Source organism: Henckelia pumila, chromosome 4, assembly GCF_033568475.1.
Source record: "Henckelia pumila isolate YLH828 chromosome 4, ASM3356847v2, whole genome shotgun sequence".
In the NCBI taxonomy this organism is placed as follows: Eukaryota; Viridiplantae; Streptophyta; class Magnoliopsida; order Lamiales; family Gesneriaceae; genus Henckelia; species Henckelia pumila.
The window spans coordinates 71748502-71771351 of record NC_133123.1 but is presented as its reverse complement, the minus strand read 5'-3'; the positions used below and the strand labels follow the sequence as shown (position 1 = coordinate 71771351).

The 22850-nt window shown below is 32.3% G+C and overlaps 2 protein-coding genes across 2 annotated transcripts; one reads left to right on the top strand and one right to left on the bottom strand.

The window, feature by feature from the left end:
* The first annotated feature begins 10103 nt into the window (after positions 1-10103).
* Positions 10104-14458, top strand: LOC140863288 (squalene monooxygenase SE1-like). Its single transcript, XM_073266607.1, has 8 exons — positions 10104-10521; positions 11762-11873; positions 11984-12158; positions 12245-12413; positions 12486-12704; positions 13091-13366; positions 13461-13739; positions 14059-14458. The coding sequence occupies exons 1-8, from the start codon at positions 10270-10272 to the stop codon at positions 14161-14163; spliced, it is 1587 nt and encodes a 528-aa protein (XP_073122708.1). The 5' UTR covers positions 10104-10269; the 3' UTR covers positions 14164-14458.
* Positions 14459-17609: 3151 nt separating this feature from the next.
* On the bottom strand, positions 17610-21243 carry LOC140863577 (LL-diaminopimelate aminotransferase, chloroplastic). The gene is made up of 10 exons (XM_073267103.1): positions 21043-21243; positions 20883-20953; positions 20574-20641; positions 20210-20326; positions 19995-20057; positions 19620-19724; positions 19418-19468; positions 19020-19340; positions 18714-18920; positions 17610-18032 (listed from the first exon to the last, which is right to left on the bottom strand). The coding sequence occupies exons 1-10, from the start codon at positions 21126-21128 to the stop codon at positions 17739-17741; spliced, it is 1383 nt and encodes a 460-aa protein (XP_073123204.1). The 5' UTR covers positions 21129-21243; the 3' UTR covers positions 17610-17738.
* Between the last annotated feature and the right edge of the window lie 1607 nt (positions 21244-22850).

Here is a 22850-nt window from a genome sequence, read left to right as displayed (position 1 = left end):
GACATGTCAAGTTTTCACTTTAGCAATTGGACCCAAATAGCCAAAAATTAAAATCTAATATATCAAAATCAAGCTTTCAAAGTTAATTGACTTACAATGGACAAGATAATGGATTAAAATAAATCATTTTTCTAAAAAAAAAAAAGAGTTATGCTAGAAATATATACTTTATATTACACTCAAGATGAATTTTTTCTTTTTTCAAAAGTAATACATGATTTAAAAATGAAATAAAAATATTAGAAGATACGGTTGTGATTTACCACGTATTTTTAACCTAAAGTAGACACTGATAACTGTGTTTTGTCTGCATATTTCTGTGTCGTTTTACTTTTATTATTGTTTTGCATACATTCATGTGTCATTGTTTATGTTTTTAATTAAGTTTTGGTCATATTTCATGCATCTATGTCTACATAACATTCTCTCGGATTTTTGTGTAGGAAATGAAAAATTAGGAAGATTTTTGGATCAGAAATATTCTCGCTCGAGCTGATGACATTTACCGCTCGAGTGAGGAATGAAAAAATCATCGGACAGAAAAGTGTCCGCTCGAGCGGGGATTTATTCCCGCTCGAGCGGAGAAGAAAAGGAAAGACATGCAGAAGAATTCTCGCTCAAGCGGGAATTTCCTACGATTTGAGCGAGACGGGCGTTCAGCGCTTTAATTTTGGAAAATTCTTTGGCCGAGAAAGATACTATCTTTTGAAGATTTAGACATATAATTAAATAGCTCTCTTATCATCTAATGTAGGGTTTCAAACGGAGAATATCACATGTAGCTACTCTTCTACTCTTCTTCTTCTATTTTTATTTTTTATTTTCTGATTTTTGTTTCATGTTTTGGATTGAACAATTTGAGTTTTGAACTATGTTTGATTTAGAGTAGTCGTTTTATTTCGATCAAGACCACGTGATTGAGCCTAACAAATCTATGTAGAAAACTTGAATATTTATTTGAGATTTTTCAGATTTGATTTTATATTATTGATTTTTGAATTCCAATTTGTCTTGTGAATAATCTGGCCAATTGTTGACTCTAAAGGTGAGGAATTTATTTTAATCACTTCATTAATCAACACAAGATTAAATTGACTTGAAATAATATTCGATTTCATTGTGCGGTTTTAGGTGCAAACTGAATTCTCACGATTCTCAATGCATTCTAATTTGATTTGAATTATGAAAGATTGATCTGTCAATATTTGAATAGTTTAATTGATCTAGAAATAGACCTTTAAACAAGTTATGAGAATTCACCGTAATTTAAGATTAAAATCTGAGTCCTAAATCTGCTACTTGTATAATTTGTTTGGTATCTACGTGTGTACTTGATCGAATCTTTAGTTCATTAAATTAAACTTAATAATTCTTGCTGCGTTTTTTTTAATTGATTATATTTGCAATTTTATTTATTAGTTAAAATCTTAAAATCACTTTTATTGATTAGTCTGGATTTAGTTAAAATAATTATATTTTAGTGATTACTAATAACAGTCTTTGAGGGTTCGACATTTATACTTAAATTTACTTACTATTACTTAATCTAGTATACTTATTAGTAGCACCGAAATAAGCGGTCAAACACCCGAATTTATTTATTTTTTTTAATTCAGCTCTATGTGCCTTTCTCCATCTGATCAGCAATTGATTTAAATTATTATATTGCATTATGGGGCAAAACAATTAGACTTTTGGAACAAAAAGGAAAAAGATTGAAATTATTGAAATCAACTTTATGTTTTTTTTTTTCACGTTGAGGGAAAATCGTTAGCGGAAAAAATGTCCCTCGGGCGTATATTTAATTTATATTACATTGAGAGTTTTTTTTTTTTTTTAACAATTGTTAAAGTAAAAAATGTCCTAAAACCTGGAATTATAGGAAGAAATACTCCAAAAAGTTTCTTTCTCTCTCTTTTTTTTAAGCAATTGTTAAAGTAAAAAATGTCCTAAAACCTGAAATTATAGGAAGAAATACTCCATACGTGACATAGAATAATCTCAATTGTGAATGAGAAATAGAGCACCGACGTTTCTTTGCAAGTTGATTGTTTGCTCTAATGGAAATTTATTTCCAAATCAAATTTGTCACGTGGATTTAACGATTGGCAATAATTTGCAGCCATTTTCTCTCTCCAATAATTTCATTTGAATTGCATTTATTTCTCACCACAAATTATCAAAATAAATAAATAAATAAAATTGGAACTACCACAAAATATTATGAAATTAAATATTATTGGAAACATGTGGAATAAAGGGCGTAACGTGGGTCTGCATGGTGCATAAAGGGGAGATTCGATCATAACAGATGATGATGGTATCTATCTATATATATATATATATATATATATATATATATATATATATATACGAATAATTTTCAGCTGTTCAATTATTCTTGCTCACCTCGTTCATCTCGTTTGGGCTTTAGTTTTTTTTTTTTTTTCGTATCTCTAAAATACGGTATCGAGTTTTAGTTTTCTGGGACGAGTTGGACAGCATTGATTGGGCAGCTGAAAATATCTATATATATATATATATATAACTTTTCAGCTGCTCAATCAATTTTTTCCACTTCGTCCCCAATCACCGGGTTTTAGTTATTTTTTTATTTTTCACATAACTAAAACATGGTACCGGGTTTTAGTTGTCGGAGACTAGTTGAGTATCATTGGTTGCGCAGATGAAAATTTATATATATATATATATATATATATATAAAATTTATATATATATATATATATATATATATATATATTACAAAATCACTCACAATTAGCCCCTTATCAACTTTAATGAAAAAAAAATTGTTAAACAAAAATGAACTATATAAGTATGCAACTCACCAATGCATATATTAAAATTGTGTCAACCTTTGGTACGTTGGTGTGTCAATTTCTTTTTTTCCTTTTCTTTGGGTTTTTTCCCTTTTTTTTTTTTTGAAATTTTTTCCACTCCTTTTCATCTTTTTCTTGTTAGTGTGAAATTTCCACGGATAGCCCTCAACTAAATAAAAGAAATGGAAACTCAACAGGTTATATTGCAATTTCATTCTATAGTACCTATTTTTGAAAAAAATAATAATTTATTTAACTTCCCATTTTTCCTCCTATTCTTTGGAACAGTTTTCATATAATTTAAGTATTCAATCCACCTACATATAAAATTTAAAAAAATGAGTATTCAACTCACTACTGTGGCATATATTATATATATATATATATATATATATACATATATAACCTCTAAAGGAGTCTTCAAGTCATAGGAGTACCTGAGTGTGCTTGATCAGATGTCAGGAGTTCGATTCTCTCTATCAATACTTTCTTGGACTAGTCTGTCGCACATGATTTGTTTAATGCGATTTACCTATTTAGCATGATTTGCAGGCTATTGCGTTAATTCGAGTGTCTACTCAGTATGCACCGAAATATAGCGAATGAGAAGTGTTGCACAAATGGTAATATTTGGATTGATGTGAGATTCCACAAAACATATTAATCTCACACTAAAGAACGATGAGATGGGAAGTGCTGCACAAACGGGCCATATCCTTTTCCTCTACCATCTAATTAACCAACACCGTCAAAATCTCTATCATTTATATTTCTAATTGTACAAGCAAGATTTCGTACTCAAGTTTTATTTTTTATTCCAAATACCATCTAATAGATTTCCCGATCCATACATATGTGAATTAAAAAAATGTTGGTAGTGGTATGATTTTACATTAATTTTAGAAAAATCAAATGATTGACTCATTTTGGTTTTCACCTAATTTGTCATCGAAAGTGATGAGATATATATATATATGCTTAATGTGCAAATAAAAAAATTTATGATTTTCACTTGTGTGCATTAAAATATTGATAAATATCATGTGAGATGTATCGATTCGATCTATATATGAAGTAATAATTAAGTGATACTTTAAGCATAAAAAATATTTTTTTATGTATAAATTGTATCGAGTAAAATGATTTATCTCATATGATTAACACATAAAACGATCTTGCAAGAATCTTTGGTAGAGCTACTTGACTTTCTTTGTTAAGGGAAAGATACGAGGACTCGTTTAATGATCTCACAGTAATTAATTGGCGACTACCAACGACTTCTCAGCAAAGGGACTCAAAATGGTTGGATTCATGTCCATTTTTTGACTTATTGACTACTTGTCCCTTCAATCAATAGTCAATACCCAACTAAAAGTCAATATATAGATTCAAAAAAAATATATTCTAATATCAAATAACTTTTGATTATACGTGTTTTGTTTTTTGTGTTTTCAATAATAAAGTGAAAACCGTCCGTATCGTTATATTAAATCAAAGAAAACATAGAACCAATTATTATTATTATTATTATTATTATTATATAGGGAGTTCATTAATTTTTTTCCCTTGAGGTTCCAACTTCCAAATTTGCTTCTTGATTAACATACCATAAGATAACATTATCAAATGCAATTGTAAAAATCTAAACTAATTAATTTCTCTTCAAGAACAAATTTTGTTTAACGGTCTCTCCCTCAAACTCAACATCATCAAAGAATGTAGCATTTCTTATCTCAAAAGTGGAGTAAAAACTAGTACACCCACTAAATCTCTTAGAAAATATATGCTGATCAAAATTTCCATTTTTCTTACGTTTATTTTTTTTCTCATTAATACAATCCATATATACAAACATTATTATTTGTAAAAAAATTAAAAGAACTAAGAATGGCATCACATACAAGCCTTTTATTGTAACTGAAAGGGGTACTTCAATATTCTTTAAGTTAAAAAGATTTGATTTTGATCTTTTGTCTTTCCTGGATTCAAAGTTTACTAGAAATAGAAAAATTTATTTCTTTATTTAAGTTTGATTGAGATATTATTGAGTTTATCATTATCATATCTAATTGATTTATTTCTAAATCTTTGTAGATTTGATATGATCAAATCTAAGAAATCCTACGCATACAAGAAAATATTGTGAAGAAGGATTCTAGACTATATATTGAAGATGGGCGTACACCGAGAGAGGAACGACCGATAGAGAGTTTTTTGAGATAGTCTATGCGTGTGTATTCTGAAGATTTTATGAAGAATATTTGAGGTCGTGACCTTGCTTGATCGACTTGAGGAATTTGAGAGCATTGAAGATCCAAGCTCATGTTGCTCTGTTTTAGTCATCAAGATTTCAACTCATTGCTTTGATTTTATTATTCTATCTTGAATAGAATTTTAGGAGTTGTTTTTATTGTTTATTTTTTCATATGTTTTGAAAATTTTGATTTTTGAAATAATTCACTAGTTTTATGGTTTGTAAAAATCTTTGAATTATTTTTTAGTGAAATTTTTGCTCTGAGGCGTTGCAAGAGTATTTTATACTCTTGGTTAAATTATCGGAGTCTATTTTAGTGGTTGTTAGTTTATTTTATTTACGTTTTTATTATTTCAGCTGCGTATTACTCAAGATATTTTTGAAGGTGTTGCTAACACTTTGTGACAACATCTAAAACTGTTTATGTGCAACCTACATTCCCTTACAGGAACCAAATTACTTGCATCATAAAGATGTGAGATTCTCATCAGTTAATTTGTGTTTTTAACCATAGATATCAACATGCAATATTTCATTAAAAGAGGTAACTGCTATATCAAACATATATAGATTGTCAAGACATGATAAAAAAAATGGCATTGATAAAATTCAAATAAAGAAAGACTAAATTTGCGATTTCCAAATGAACAATAATAGCAAAATTTTTCCAATACGGAAACTCAAACGACCCAAAACTGAAACTTTTCGACTAATTTTTTTAAAAAATACTTTATTTTAAAATATTGATGCTATATATATACCCATACATATATGTATTTATACTTAAAATAATTTTTCATAAAATATAATACATAATATATGCATTTTCATGCAATTAAATTAAATACTTAAACATAACTAAAATCTCAAGCATGAAAATTTTATAACAAAAATACGTAAAATCATAATCCTTCGTAATAATCTCATGCATACGTTTAAAATCTCAAACCATGCAAAACAATAATAGAATATAGTATTCATGTGCGGATGATAATTGTATTTTATATGCATATTTTCATGTCATTTGCACACCTGTTATGCATGCATTCATGTGTTATTGTTTATGTTTTTTTATTAATTTTAGTCATATTTCATGCATCATGTCTGCATAATGCTCTTTCGGGTTTATCACTCACTCACTCATCACTCTGATTAATCCATTAATTTACAAGTTCAATCTGTTAGTTGATCTTATTTCACACTTTTCAAGTTATCAATTAACATCGATATGCGAGAAGTAAAATGATTCAGTTGACCAATCTCAACTGAACTAATCTTAACATTTCTGGTAGTAAACTGCTACAGTGCTCTCAGTCGAGCAGAGTAACCCCGTACAAATCTTGTCACATATTTATAATTATAAGAGTTTCAAATTTCTCTTATTTCTAATTTAGTACATCATGCAAAAAAAAAAAATAAGTATCTACACGAAATAATATTCATATTTAATTTTGATGCTCCAAACCCGATAAACATAACTCAAGTAGATGACGTATTTCGATTCTATTTTTAATTAGATAACAATTCATAACGTGATTTTGTGGAATAGTATCACGGATCTATATATATCTATGAGATATGTCGATCCGGTTCATATATATTTACAATAAAAAAATATTTTTAGCATAAAAAATAATATTATTTTATGAATCTGATCGAATTGGAGATTCGTCTCACAAAATTGACTCATGAGACCGTTTCATATGAGTTTTTGTGCTAATTAAATGTGTAAGTTCATACTATTATGTTGCAACAACAAAAAAACTCTTGTGGTGATGACTTTTGTGATGTTTGAAATCGAGATGCTGGATTTAAAAATCTCCGATGAAATATAAAAAATGTGTATTAATTTCACTCCTCTGCAAACTAAATAGATTTTCACGTTGACCTTGATATTTTATAGATAAAAAAATATTATAGAGTACTATTTTTAAACATTCAACGTATATTATTCAAATTGTATTTTTTAACCGCAACATTGTCACATGTTCAGAAAACCGTATTAACAAAAGTAGATCATACAATTTTTATAAGTTTGATACGCCTAGCTATTTAATATTCATAAAAAAAAGTAAGATGTGCATTTTCGATTTTGATGTTGTTTGAAATCGGAACATTTATTTATTACCCAAACTTCAACACACCCAACCCAAGATAAGCGAGTTTCAGGAGTTAATCACGTTTAGGAGTGGAGAAATATATTATGGTTACAAATTACATTAATCATTGTCCCATCCCGTTTTTCACGTGCATGCACATTTTTCTGTAGCCTTGTTATTCTTCTTTATAATTTTTTAAAAAATAATTGCAAAAAAACAAAAGTAGGTGAATGTATAATTGTAAAATATATTATGGTTAATACAATAAATAATGGTGGCTCGGTTTTCAAAAATAAAAGAACCAATGTTGCCCCCTAAAAGACGAAAAGTACTGATTGTCTTGACTATTGACTTTAGATTAATTTTCACACAAATATACACCGCCGAATTTATTCTTTTTTCACCCCCTCAAAAGCCCGAGTAAAATATGGAAACTATTTATTTTATAAAAACTAAATAGGTGTTTTTAAACTTTTATAAAAATTACACGATTCATTTGTTGCAACTGAAAAAATTAATGTGAAGCACAATATTTAGTTGATTTTTCTCTGTAAAAGAAAAATATGGAATCTTCGAGCAGATTTCATGGTTTCTTGCTTGAAGTTCCATGGTTTTCTTCACGAAAATGGTTGACCCCGAAGAGGATCTCATTTCACATGAGTCAGAGATTCATTTGATCATGCGAAGGTTAAATCGAGAGATGTGCACGAACGGCAGAGACCTAAAAGAGAGAACAACATGACCCAACCTCCAGAGCATACCACCACAATATATCTCAGCAAGAAATATGCTCCACACGAGGATCGAACCCGCAACGCTGATGAATCTCTTCCCATGTCACCTCAGGTCTTATCAACTCACATATATATGTCCCTATGAGTGCCATGGTTTTCTTGCACAACCTTATTGTGTGGATCTGAAAAAACTATATTTTGGTGGATAGAGATCATTAAAATATTTTAGATTAATAATATGACAATTTTGTACATTGGACGTTATATTATTATTCAGAATATTAGTTTTAGTCATATCATGCCCGCATATTCAAAATATCGTGTAACTTAGTTAGTCAAGAAAAATTATGCAATTTTTATTTAAAAAAATTACGTGCTAGGATGGCTATATATATTAAGTACATTAATTTATATCACACGACAATGTCAATAGAATCACACAAAAATATTTCTCGTTTCAAATAATATTCCAATTTTATGTTATATCAGTAAATATAAAATGGAAACAATTTGATTTAAAAAGAAATTAGGTTCATACTTCTTCTACCATTGAACTTTTTGTTTCTTTCTTTTTACGTAAGGCCAAGGGTCGGCATCATGTGTTGCCATGCCTGTTAACATCTTTCGCTATATACAGTTTATATTGGATTGAGACAATACAAATATACAATTACTGCATTTCTCAATTTCAACCATTTTAGGAAGACCACTGTAAAAAATATTGCATTAATTCTTGCTGAAATTGTTTAAAAAAAAAGAATTTATTTATTTTTATTAGAAATCTAAGTGTAAGTAAAAATTCGAAAGTTTTTTTCCCCATTCTTCACTTCCATGAGAATTATATACGTAGCTTTTTCTTGGATTGATGAAACATGCAGGAGATTCTTATCATAAATTAACTCGTGAGATTGTGTGATCAAAAATTATGTGATAGATTTTTAGGTTTCGAGGCAGTCTACGGGCTTTTGATTTGTCCTTTTATATATATATATATATATATAGTGTTAGATTGAATGTATTAATTCTTTATTTATGAGTACTAAGTGAAAGAAAAGTTGGAATAAAAATATTAATTATTCTGAGAGATAGAAATTGATGAATATATATTTTTTGGGGAAAAAATATATACAAAAACAAGATAATAGCGATTGTTTTGTTTTATTGGGATCAGAAATACAAAAATATTTTTTTGATCTCACTGCTCACTCCCGTAACACAAAAACTTCATAAAATCATTTCACTGATCAATTTTATGAGATACATCTTGATTTGATTTGACTCGTCTCAAGAAAGTTATTGTTTTTCATTGTAAATATAAATTAAATCAAAAAATAATATTTTTTTATGGATCCAATAAAATAAAAAAGTTGTATCACAAAAATAAACCGTTAGCTTTGTTCGTAAGAGTTTTCGTGATATTATAAAATTTCTAATTGCTTACACCAGATTTCAATGATATATTTAACTTAAAAAAATAACTAAGATACATAATGTGACATCAGTCACCTACCAAATTATTGCATGAATAGACACGTGCAATAAACAAAAAAAATTAACATAAAATTTGCTACCATCGATTAACGGGAAATCTTGCGTTCACGTTCTTGTGTTTAATGAATCTATATAAAATATATATAAATATATTTATAGACAACAATTGTTGTGAGAATTATTGATTGGATACATAAAATGTTACACCAGCTGTTGTCCACATAAATATTTATAATTGTTGCTCGTAATATCAAAACTCATAAATATATATATATATATATATATATAATCTTGTTTCTTTGCACACCAGTGTGCTGGGATTTTGTGTGCACCCTATGATATTCGCGTGAACATCTGAGATGTTCTCGCGAACATCTGATTTTTTTTAGATGTTCGTGCAAATATCCCGCGATGCACACAAAATTCCTGCATACTGATGTGCAGTGGATCCTGACTATATATATATATATATATATATATAACACGTAATGATATAAGTTTTACTGCCAACGAGAGATATAAAAATGAAATATAATAAATATACGAGGAGATGAATGTAAATTATCCGTAAAATGGAGCACGTGAAGCGGAGTAATTAATCCGAGTTTTACAGCAAAAAAAGAGGTAAATGTATATATCTTAAATGGAAGCATTTGTGGTTGGTTGGAGCTCACACGTTTCACATGACAGGAAATCCCAACACTGCACATTTTCCCTCTATATATAATATATATACACACACACATTCATCACCGCTATAATTATATATATATATATAATATATCATCTAGCTAGCTACTTCCATATAATTTCTACTTTTGTTTTTGGATCTGTTTTGATCGATTGTGGAAATGGTGGCGATGGATTATCAGTGTTGTTTTGGTGGTTTATTTGCTTTGTTGTTTGGGTTCGTTTTGCTCCACAGATTGCGTAGAGAGGATAAGAGAGCCATAGGTTCGAGGATTAATGGACGTAAAGCCGGTGGCTGCTACCGGAGCTCCGCCGCCGGAGGTGGTTTCGCGGCGGAGGTAGGCGGAGAGGCTGACATTATCATCGTGGGCGCCGGTGTGGCCGGGGCGGCTCTGGCTTGTACTCTTGCCAAGGTATGAGGAAGAAAATTATAACTGCTTCTGATTTTTTTGCAGATGTATATATTATTACGATAAATCAAAGGTTAAATTGGTCTAATACTTGGTACAAATAATATTCAAAGACCAAAGTCCACTTCTGAACTCCTCAAGTGGAAAAATCTTTTGGGAAAGTCAAAAATATTTTGCAACATAGAAAATTCTTCCCGTAATTCCGAGTCTAATTTTTCAATACGGCGCGCGTACACTACTTTTTGTGTTTCCGAGCCATAGTTCGTGCCTCTACACCACTGCGGTATCAAATTAAGGAGTTCTTTGTCGTATTAAGATAGTGTTTGTAATTACTAAAAACATAAATATGCATTTTTTTCACAATTTTTTTATGAAAAAAATTAATAATCATATTTATTTTGAAAGGTTGCAAATTATCTCTAAATCTCATATGTATATTAAGTTTTTTTTTAAAATGACTTGGTAACTTGCATCCACTATCTTCGATAAGCATTGAGTTAAAGCACTAGATTAAATCCTAGATTAACGCAATAATATGCAAACCACGCTAGAAAGTTAAACTAAGCAAGATCTATGTCACAAACTAGTCTAAAATGGTGTTGGTAAAAAAATCAAACTACTTAACTTTAGTCATGTGCTCACTTATTCCATCAACTTATACATGGATTAACGACCTCTTATGTATATTAAGTTGGTCTAATTTGCACATACTTTTAGGGCTTTTTTTTGTTGGTTCTAATATTGCACTTGTGTAACTCGATTTAATTTCAAGAACATATACACCCAAGTTTGCAGCTTACATTTGAGCAGATGTGGCAAAGTATAAAACTATTTCTCCCATTAACTATTTAATTTTTGAAAAGGCTTTTGTATAGTTTTTCATTCATATTTTCTTCCACAGAAACAAAGCTTAGAATATTACCCGAGAATAGTGTTTAGAAAAAAAAAAATTGATTATGTATTTTTCTTTACAAAAAGCATGGTAAAAAAATTTAAAAATATTAATAGTATTTTAATTTTTTTGAAAGAATATATGGTATAATAATTTTTAAATAAATAAGTTAATTATAAAGTCACAAAAAGAAATAATCGAGAAAAAACACATAATAATCAAAATATATATTTCACGTGGAGAATTTACCATTCCAAGTCCAAGAGTGCATGTCAATTATTGTACTAGTAGTATTTGAAGAATCTACTCGTTTTTTTTAATGATGTTGATTAATATGATATTTAATTGCAGGAGGGTCGCCGAGTTCACGTGATTGAAAGAGACTTGAGCGAACCAGATCGTATTGTTGGTGAACTTCTACAGCCTGGAGGGTACCTCAAATTGATTGAGTTAGGTTTAGAAGGTAACACCGACAACTTCCAAAATCATTTTGCGTCACAATCTGCTGTTTTCTTGCCTCAAAGATCCAAACTTTGGACACCCATTTGCTTAAAATTTGAAATTTTAACTCAGATTGCGTTGGCGACATCGACGCTCAACGAGTTTTCGGGTATGCCCTTTACAAGGATGGCAAAAATGCGATGCTTTCTTATCCCTTGGAAAAGTTTCGCTCGGATGTCTCCGGAAGAAGCTTTCACAATGGCCGTTTCATACAGAGGATGCGAGAAAAGGCCAGCACTCTCCCTAAGTATGATCTTCGTAAAGAAATTTCTATTACCTAGCGGGATGTCTTTTGGTGTTTGATTGCCCCTTTTTCTTTTCTTTTTTTTACAGCGTTAACCTGGAACAAGGAACGGTGACATCCTTGATTGAAGAAGATGGGACGGTGAAAGGAGTGCGATACAGGAGCAAGAATGGTCAAGAAATGGCTGCTTATGCTCCTCTGACCATTGTTTGTGATGGTTGTTTTTCGAACTTGAGGCGCTCTCTCTGCACTCCCAAGGTGAATTGAGGAAAATTTTGTTGTAGCCTTTTATCTAGTTTTCTTGTATCTTACTTGGTGATTGTCTTACAGGTGGAAAACCCGTCTTGTTTCGTTGGTTTGGTCCTGGAAAATTGCGATCTCCCATTTGCGAATCATGGGCATGTTGTTCTTGGGGATCCGTCACCGGTGTTATTTTATCCCATCAGCAGCACCGAGATCCGTTGTCTGGTCGATGTCCCCGGACAGAAGGTGCCTTCCATTGCCAATGGTGAAATGGCTAACTACTTGAAGACGGTGGTCGCTCCACAGGTACTATTCATGCACCAGATTCAGCTAATTCCGTTTGAATTTGGTTGCTTCAAGAATCCAATGAACTGAACGACCAAACTAGAGAGAAAATTTAACTTCTGTAGTTATTTTGATTTGGCTGGCTAGTTCTATCAATTCGATTATTCATGCTATTTCGAATAGGTCGGGTTTATTTAAGTTGGATTTATTAAGTTTGGTTTCTATGAAAATCGGTCTGAACAATTTATAGATGAATTTCTTTTGTTCATCTGACAAAGTTTGGTTTCGTCGACCCCTGTCTTGTTATGTCCTCGAGTATGAAATGGAAAAAGAAGTGCAGTTTTCTCTCTGTGACACAAACTTTTCTTTCACATTGCATGAACTGACTAAAATGCATGCTACCTCAGATTCCTCCGCAGCTCTACGATTCGTTTAACGCGGCGATTGATAAAGGAAACATAAGAACCATGCCTAACAGAAGCATGCCTGCGAATCCTCATCCCACTCCTGGTGCACTTTTGATGGGAGACGCCTTTAATATGCGGCATCCTCTAACTGGGGGAGGAATGACGGTTGCTCTATCAGACATTGTCGTTCTTCGTGATCTTCTTAAACCTATAAAAGATTTACACGATGCAACTACTCTGAGCAAGTATCTTGAATCCTTCTACACCCTTAGGAAGGTGTGTTCAAGATTACCAAACTTCATTATTTCATGACTTAATAAATTTTCACCGGTTTTGACTCGTGATTTTTGGTTGTTTTTGTGGTTTGTAGCCTGTGGCATCGACAATTAATACATTAGCTGGAGCTCTTTACAAAGTTTTTTGTGCATCTCCCGACAAAGCAAGGCAGGAAATGCGACAAGCATGTTTCGACTATTTGAGCCTTGGAGGCATGTTCTCCAATGGCCCTGTGTCTTTGCTTTCTGGTCTGAATCCACGCCCTTTAAGCCTCGTTCTCCATTTCTTCGCGGTTGCAGTGTATGGCGTTGGCCGATTATTGCTGCCCTTTCCTTCTCCGAAAAGGATTTGGTTAGGAGCTAGATTGCTCTCGGTGAGTTCCCTTAAATTCATTTGAAGTGGCAAACTCACCCTTAAACGAATGATGCACAAAGCATTTCTATTTTCTCAGTGGCTCATGCAATTGATATCATAAATAACAATAGTTATGATGATGAAGATGAACACCTATACATAATCTAGCTTCTCTTTCTCTTTTAGCAGGAGTGATTTGTTATAATTGAGTCTCGAACTCGAGACTTTGCCCCGACCGTGTGACCTTGGTGTCAAATAGACCATACTTGTCGTGAAAAGTTCTATTTCCTCAACAGAGAACGCTAACATTTTATGTTTTCATGATTTTCAATTCACAGGGTGCATCGGGGATAATTTTACCGATTATAAAGGCGGAGGGAGTCAGGCAAATGTTCTTCCCTGCTACTGTTCCAGCGTACCACAGAGCTCCCCCATTTTATTAAATCACAAATAAAACATCTCCCGTTATTCTCTAATAACTTCCTGGAATGGGGGAAAAACTTGTAGTGCATATAAGCTTCCAATCTGGTTCTATTTTTCTTGATTTTCCCCAAATAAAAATTCAGTTAGATCAGGGGTTCGAATAAATCGAGACTAGATATTCGTCATATTCGAGTTTGAGCTCAGATTTTCTTAGCCTCGATCAAAATGTGTGGTTCGAACTTGGTTGTCGAGTTGGTAAGCTCTTATTATGTAAGCACGTTTTCATACAATATTAGAGCTCGTTGTGATATCATATATTAGGCTTCCCCTTCCATGTCCTATTGTCTTTGATCAATGATCAGAGTGATCGTTGACGAGATGGCGATATAAAGGCTATCTGGTTTCAATCGAAAACAAGCGAGTGTATGCAAAATATTATACTTTTGTGGGTTAATTGCATACATTATTCTTGTGATATTTCGAGATTGCTAAAACCTCCTATGAAAAAGAATAATATATTAACTCCATGTGTTTTTAGATCTTGAGTCGATACATCCTTATGCTTTCATCAAATTTTGAGCATTAACCCCTTTGTCCGTATGGATGTTTGTGCTAAAAATTTGAAACACGGGGAGTTTGTGAGATGTTTTTAGCAATCTCATGATTTTACAGGGTTAATATAATGCAATTAGCCTTACCTTTGTAGAACTGGTTATGTAATTATATTTATAAATTATGAATGAGCGGAGAAAAATCTGAAATGAACATTGTTTAAAAACAAAATGAAGAAAGTATTTGATAAATAAGTTATTTCAGTATTAATGTGTTAGTATTTGATAAATAAGTGAATTTATATCATTTTTTTTTTTATTGAAATCGCTTTTGTAGAACAAAATCATCCTATCAACTTTTGGATTTCATTAAATTGAGCAAAATTTAACATATAATTTAGGTTTAAGAATCATACAAAACTGATTTTTTTAAAGTAAAAAACATAACCATTTCTCTATACTATATATAAATCAAGAACATATTAGCGGTCTTTTGGTATATACATTTTTAATATATTTTTTTTAAAAAAATCACATAAAATTATCAATTGCAACAAAAAAAAATCATATTAAATCAAATGTTTTAAATAATAAATATATATTATGTAGACATTATACATAATATTTATATATAACATTACACACCTAATACGTATGTGCTGCAATTAGTTTTAGTTATCATAAAGATTAAAGACTCCCTAATCCTGGCCCTTGGGATACATCATTTGATGTAATCAAACTATTTTAGTTCAACCATATAACCACTGTTATTACCAAAAAAAATTAGCTAGTTTACATTTTATATGAATTAAATTGGTGATATATATCTAGAAAACTTGACATTTAATATTGGTTACGATTCCAATTTTAATTTCGGTTTCTGCTTTTTTATGTCGGAATCCGTTTTCACTTGCATGAACTTGGTGTAATTGAAACTTTTATGGGCTGGCATTCCGTGACTAACCGTGAAGTAATTTTGAAGGATCTTTGTTTTGAATTTGTATTGCTCGATTAATGAATTATTCCCTCTTACCACTTTTCAAAAATCATGTTTCGCCCAAAAATGTTTACAAGTTCAATGTCACGTCATCACTTCAGCACTCCGTGAAACAAAAGTAAGCGGAAATAAGAGTAAAAACACACAAAGTTAGTCGAGAAAAAACTCAAATTTGACAAGTCAATGGACGAAGCAGAAAATAAGCATATAGACATATGGAAACGTTTGCAGTTGATTGGTGATCACAGGTTTTGCATGAGAAGAATCCCCTGCCATTGCAGCACTGCACTTCTCCCTCCATATTTATCACCTCTATATCAACTTGAATACAACACAATAATATTTCTCCCAATTCTCCATCATATGTACTGATCCCAAATTTGATCGACTACAAAATGGTTGGTGGATCAGCATATTGCTGGTGGTTCAATTGCTCTGTTGTTTTGAATCTTTTTGCTCTACAGGTTGCGTCGAGAGAATAAGATAACCATAGGGTCGAAGACAAGATGTAACGATGCGTGTACAGTTCCAGCACCGCCCGGCAGGCAGAGAGGCTGACATTATATATCGTTGTGGGTGCCGGTGTGGCCGGGGCAGCTCTGGCCTATACCCTTGCCAAGGTACGAGGAAACAATTGCTTCATGTTTGCTGTATTTGTTTTATGGTGAAGAACACCTATTGCTCCAGCTACCAAACTCATATACATTATTAAATTGGTGGTGCATTTTTTTATGCAAAATGATGGGTTGATCATCATGTGGATCCTACATGGTGTCACAGATGAATTTGAAAAGTTGTCAGATGATTATCTCTTTAAAAAAAAAACTCACGGTGTTGTGCTTTACCTCCACAACAGAGGATCCAAATCCGGTATTTAGCTGTTTGTTGCCTAATATCATGCTAACGCGCATTTAAACAATTCGAATATTACGTACTTTCGAGCACATATATCCAAGTTTCCAGCTTACACAGTTGAGGAACTTTACTGCGTGCATGGATTCCCATGAGCTACTGAAATTTTGGGACAATAGTTTCAACAGGTTTTGTTCGCAGCCCAGCAAGTTTATATCCTAACAAAGAGAAAAGTTTTGATTCATATTTTCTTCCGCATAAACAAAGATTCGAATATCATTCTATGATAAAGGTAAAAAAGAAAATCCCTTACGTGGTTCTATTTTTCTTTATTTGCCCATAATAGAAATTAACCTACTTTCCTTGAAATATGAACAAACATAATAATATGAGCCCACAAAAACAAGAAACTAGAAGGATTTCGTGTACGCATGTATATCTTCTGTATTTCAATACAAAAGATTAATGTTGGCAAACACGACATGTCCATTTGCGGAATTTAAGTTTCAAAAATGAAAGAAGCGTGGTAGATCAGTTACATGCACATTTTGCATCCCATAAATGCGAATGGTCATCTTTTCTTTTTTTTATGACAGTCACACTTGCAGTCACTACATTTCGGCTAAACCATATTGATCAAGCACTGGACGACAGACTAGCCCGAAAAGATGTTTCACACCAAGATTCTGGGATTTTCTTTTAAATCAAACCGTACGTATTCGGTACATTTTGTGTGATTATTTTGTGGAGTGGCTAGAGAATTCTTTATATATAAAGATTCTGCGTGCATATTAATCTTGTTTTAATATCTTTGGATTATTCATTTAATTAGTTCTATAAACATTTCAATAACTTCCAGTTACAATCATGTAAGCAATGTTGATCTAGGTTCCAGTTTTTTTTCTAGAAATCTATAGCCCCAACCATAAGTCCTAAAATTCGGTCCACTTTTGAAAGACGATTTTGATTTTGATTCTGTTGTCGGGTCTAATGATGGTCTCTCTTCTGTTATCGTTATTATTTTTTTTACTCCAAATTGCTCAATAATCGTCAAGACATCAAACAATGGAAATAAATACAACATTTTCAAATTATTAAAACACGGGTAACTAAATGTATCAGCTCATGACTCTCAAAAATCAGGTTCAAATTACTCGAACCAACGTGCCTGGTCTAAGTAGGAAAGGTAGCACGGTTACTTGTACAACTGCTTGAATCTTTTACAGGCTTCCAAAACATTTTCCCTGTGCCCAAAGGCACTCACTCTGATGAAACCTTCGCCACCAGGTCCAAAACCGCTGCCAGGAGTGACGACGACATCGGTCTTCTCAAGAATCTCACTGAAAACATCCCATGAACTTTGGCCCGGAAAGTGTACCCAAACATATGGTGCATTTTTACCTCCATAAACCTTAAATCCAAGAGAATCAAACGTGTCGACTATGATACCGGTGTTCTCCTTGTAGAAGCCCACCCCCTCATGCATGGCCTGCCGATAGAGAATTCAATCAATTCATGTTGATCTTTCAATTAATTGATGTGCTTTTCCATGTAGGATGCAATTTTGACCTCAAAACTATAGTGATTTTGCATTGTTAATCATGCATCACCTATCAATTTTAGTCCTATAAGTATCCTCCAACTATCGCTTTCGGTCTTGCAGGAATCACTCAGTTTTCTCTTCAAGGGCTGTTAAATTAATGGCTTTTTAATATCAGACAATTACCCTCAATTATGATCTAAGTAAACATAAATCATTAGCTTTTCTTGACACGTATCACTGATGCCGCGAGTGAGGATGTTATTTCATATGATATAAGATCTGTAGGTAGAAGATTTTAAACTGCAATATGTGCATGATTTGTTTTCAAAAACTAAGTGCGTAGTTTAGTAGTTAGTATGTATAGTTCGACCAAAACTTCAGTTAAATCACCAACTCAGTTTCAATTCAGTTAGAAGGTGAATCAAGTATCAGAAAGATGTGAATTGACGTTACAAAATTGAGTGATTTTAGCTTTGAGGAACACAAGTAGCAGTTGGGGCATAAATTTAGGACTATAGCCAATAAGCACATACAAACAGGCAAAAAATGTCATGCCTCTAAAGTTACAAGAGCGAACTCTTAAAGGGTGTCGAATGTATGCATCTCGAAATGAGAAAAGGGACTAACCTTAATGCCCTCGGGCGAAACGCAAGCCACACCACCGCTTTGGGCAATGTTAGATGCACCATTGAAACAAGTACAGACAATGCGGTTGAAGTCTTTCGCCACAGGAAATCCATCAGAATACAGGAGCTCTTTTGGAACTGCAGTCCAACCAAGACGAACTCCAGTGAACCCAGCATACTTGGAAAAGGAAGAAACTTCAAGCGCAACCTACAAGACAGTTTAAAATCCAAAGCAAACCTTAAGGCGGGAAATTAACAAATACCAGAAGACGAGAACTAATATGGAAGAATCAGTCTCCAAACTAACCTCTTTAGCTCCAGGAATTTCAAAAATGGATCTTGGACTATCATCAGATACATACATAGCATAGGCAGAGTCATAGACTATGATGGATCCATTTTCTTTAGCAAACTGCACAAGCCTCGTCAGCTGGTCTCTTGAGGCAGCATAACCAGTTGGATTATTGGGTGAACAGAAAAATATGACATCAGTCCGACCAACAGTGGATAAATCAGGGAAAAAACCATTTTCTGGGGTGCATTTCATGTATTCAATTTTAGCAAACTGCTCAATGTCCTTCTGAAATTGCCCAGTCTGACCCAAAATAACACTTGAATCCACATACGCCTACATAAAAAAGAATGTTTTTTCCTTTATAATCCATGCTGATGTAATAATATCTGAGCATTCGTTGACATATTTACCGGGTATGATGGATCTTGAACGGCTATCGTCACCTTAGATCCAAAAAGAACCTGCCTCGAAGAAACAATAAAATCGATCCACAAATTAAAGTCGTTTCTTAAAAAAGCAGTCATCAGAGATATTATTCAATTACAAAGTAGTACATCCAAAGCTAAAATCATAGTTAAAACATAGCAGCAGTACATATAAACAAAAATAAACCTGAAGGCGAGAAATGTCACTTTTTGCACCGTCGGAGACAAAAATATCACCTTCCTCTATTCCAAGGTCTGCATAATAGGTTGCAGCAATGGCAGCTCTCAATTGCTGTAAAAGAAACAAAGAGAAACTTTGTTTCAGACATTAGCTGCCACATAGACAAAACCATAGAAGCCTGGTAAACCCTTTGCAGCTAGAAAATAAGCTGATGCACAAATTAACGCAAAAAGAAGGCAGCAACGAATGGAAGAAACTGTGAGAGAAAGAAAACGGTTTAATAATTTCAATATGTACTGTGTAGGTAATAGGTATCAAAACAATATAAATCTAGGCACAGATATAGGACCGGATAGAAAAAGAAAGATGGCAATCACTGACTTTTTCTCCTTGTTCAGCTCCATAACCACTGTAACCTTCTATAGTTGACAGCCCATGTGATCTCTGAGACAGATTGAAATACAAGGGTTACCACCATAAGACAACATTAACTTATTTGGATAAAACTACAAGTTCCGACAGCTTTCTTGGAATTTTCTGAAAGCATGACAATTCATAGTATTCAAAGCGCTCGCTAAATGTTACTGCATCAATACCTTTGACATGGCAGAAGTTATAACTTCTGGAACGGGCTCGGTGGTGTCCCCAATTCCAAGGCTGATCACTTGGGCATCAGGATGTTTCAACATGTGTGCAGCTTTTCTTCTGGCAATCTAATGCAGGGATAAAAAAATGGTAAAAGAATCAAAGTTCTCACTCAAAAGCAAAAGTAGAGGGGCAAAAATACATAAATTTTTTTAAACTACCGAAGGATGAAATTCACTTCACTCAACCGAATAAATGTGCGGTTACACACATAGTTATCGAGCCATTACATCATGCGAGAACAAATCAATGTTTAACCAGCAGACTTAATGCTTCAAAATAGCTAAGAGGTAATTAAGGAGTCTAAAACAGCACCTCCGGGAAGAGGTAGCCAGCTTGAAGTTTAGCCATGTTTTCGTTGCGAGAGACTTTCGTCTTGTAAGCTTCATCAAAAGCAGCATTAGTAGTTAGGATAACTGAATATAGAGTCATATACCACGCGCAGTTCATATTTAATACCTAAAAAAGAGAGAAAGTACGTACATTAAAAAAATGCTATAAAATGTCAAAAATGATCCAAAAAAAAAAAAGGAAACACCGGAATATACGAACAAAGAGCACCACAATACTTAAAAACAGATTCAAAAATAATATATTTTCTCAATAACTGGACATCTAACTCACCTGTTCTCTCAGGCGCGGCAACACATTTCACAGACACTTTAAATTTTCCAGGAATCGAAATACTCGTGGACCTGCAACCAAATCACCAAGAAAATAAAATCGGAAAATTTTCTCATTTGTAATAAAAAAAACCCAACTCAAAAAAAAAAATCTTTGGTACTTGATGTTATCGAAGCTGTAGTGAGCGACGAAACTGGAGGCCGAAGAGGCCATAGATGTGGAAAGATTCTGTTGAATTGCAGACATTTTCAGAAAGCAGGCGAGAGAATGGCCAGCAGATTGCCAATTGAATTTCTATTGTTCTATCTATCTATATTTGAAATGATCCACTCTGAACCCTAATCCCAATTCCGCCCAAAAGAAAGGGCCGGCCGCTGGCGCACGTGGTTAGGTTTAAGCAATTTTTTTATATTATGAAATAATTAATTGAGTAATTAGCTTGATTTAATTACATGTTTCATGCTAAAAAAAAAAATACATGTTTCGCAAAAATATTTACTTTATTTATTGATAAATTAGTATACGATATTAAATACTATACATAAAAAAATCATAGAATTGGTTAGGAACTTAAAATTAAATTAAAAATATTTTAACTTATAGATAAGAGAATGTTATTTAATTATACTTCAAAAATATATTAATAAAACTCAACTTTTTCTATTTAACTAGTATCTCACTCGTGTCATGTACGGACTATATATGTGTATAATATTTATTAAAATTTGATATATGAAAATTTTGATATGAAATTAAAAGGTAAACAAAATTTGATTTTACAATGACTAATACGAATAATGTGCTAAAAAAATAAATTGTTTACTATAAATCTGCAATGACAAAATCAATTAACTTCGTAGGACGTCCATTAATTTCTTGTTTTTAGGATGGTCTCTTGAAACCATTACGCCAATGACATCTAGAAAAAAAAAAAGATAAATACAGGAGTTGTCAAATTATAGATTTGATCCAAAAACAAAAATTAAAATATAATAATAAAAACTAACAATATTTGTTAAGTTCACAACACTTGAAAAATAAAACATACCAAAAATTTATATTTCATCGATGACATTTGCGCCCTTCAAATCTTTGAAGCTCTTGAATTCAAAGAGCTTTGACGGAAAACGATCATTTTCTATCTCGCACATATTTGTTTTATATATTGATAATATTGATTTTGTATTTATTTGACGTGGTCTTGCACTTCATTTTATTCTAGGCGACAATCGCATTCTCTATAGCATAAAGACGACTTTCTTTGAGTATTTGTTTCAATTTATCAATGACATCATATTTTACGGTTGCATGTATGCGTGTTCCCTGAAAATCGAGAAAAAATTATAATAAATCGAAGATATATAGAATGAAAAACGATGTGTACGCAGTTTTTTTAATGTAAAAACAGGTTGTGTTGTATTTGGTGTTGTAACACCAGCGACAACACAGAGCAGCGAAAATTAAAGCGTAAAGTAAAACACAAGTAAATAATTTTGCACGAGTATAAAAACTCGTGCGGGCTAAATATCACTAGAAAAAGTAAGATCAGTTTTACAAATCAATACTAGTGATTTTACAAAAAAAAACATTAAATGATTTTATTTTGGAAATTTAGAGGTGGAATTATCAGATTTTTTGCACGATAAAACCATATTTATACATTAATTCAATTCATCATTGGAAGCCATGTTTTTAAAACCGGATCGGACCGGCCGGTTCGACCGGTTCTGTAAGGCCCGAAAATATTAAGTTCTTAATGACGGGATTTAAGAGTTAAATTCCGAATAAGAGTGAAAAGATGAATTTAAGAATTTATGGAAATTCGAGATTTCAATTTCAGGTCAAAAATATTTAATTTGAGGATTTTTTGAATTTTAAGATTTTAATATCCGGAATTCTTAAATTAAAAGATTAAAAATATTTAAATTGATATTTATGAAATTTAAGATGTAAATTCCAAGATTATAA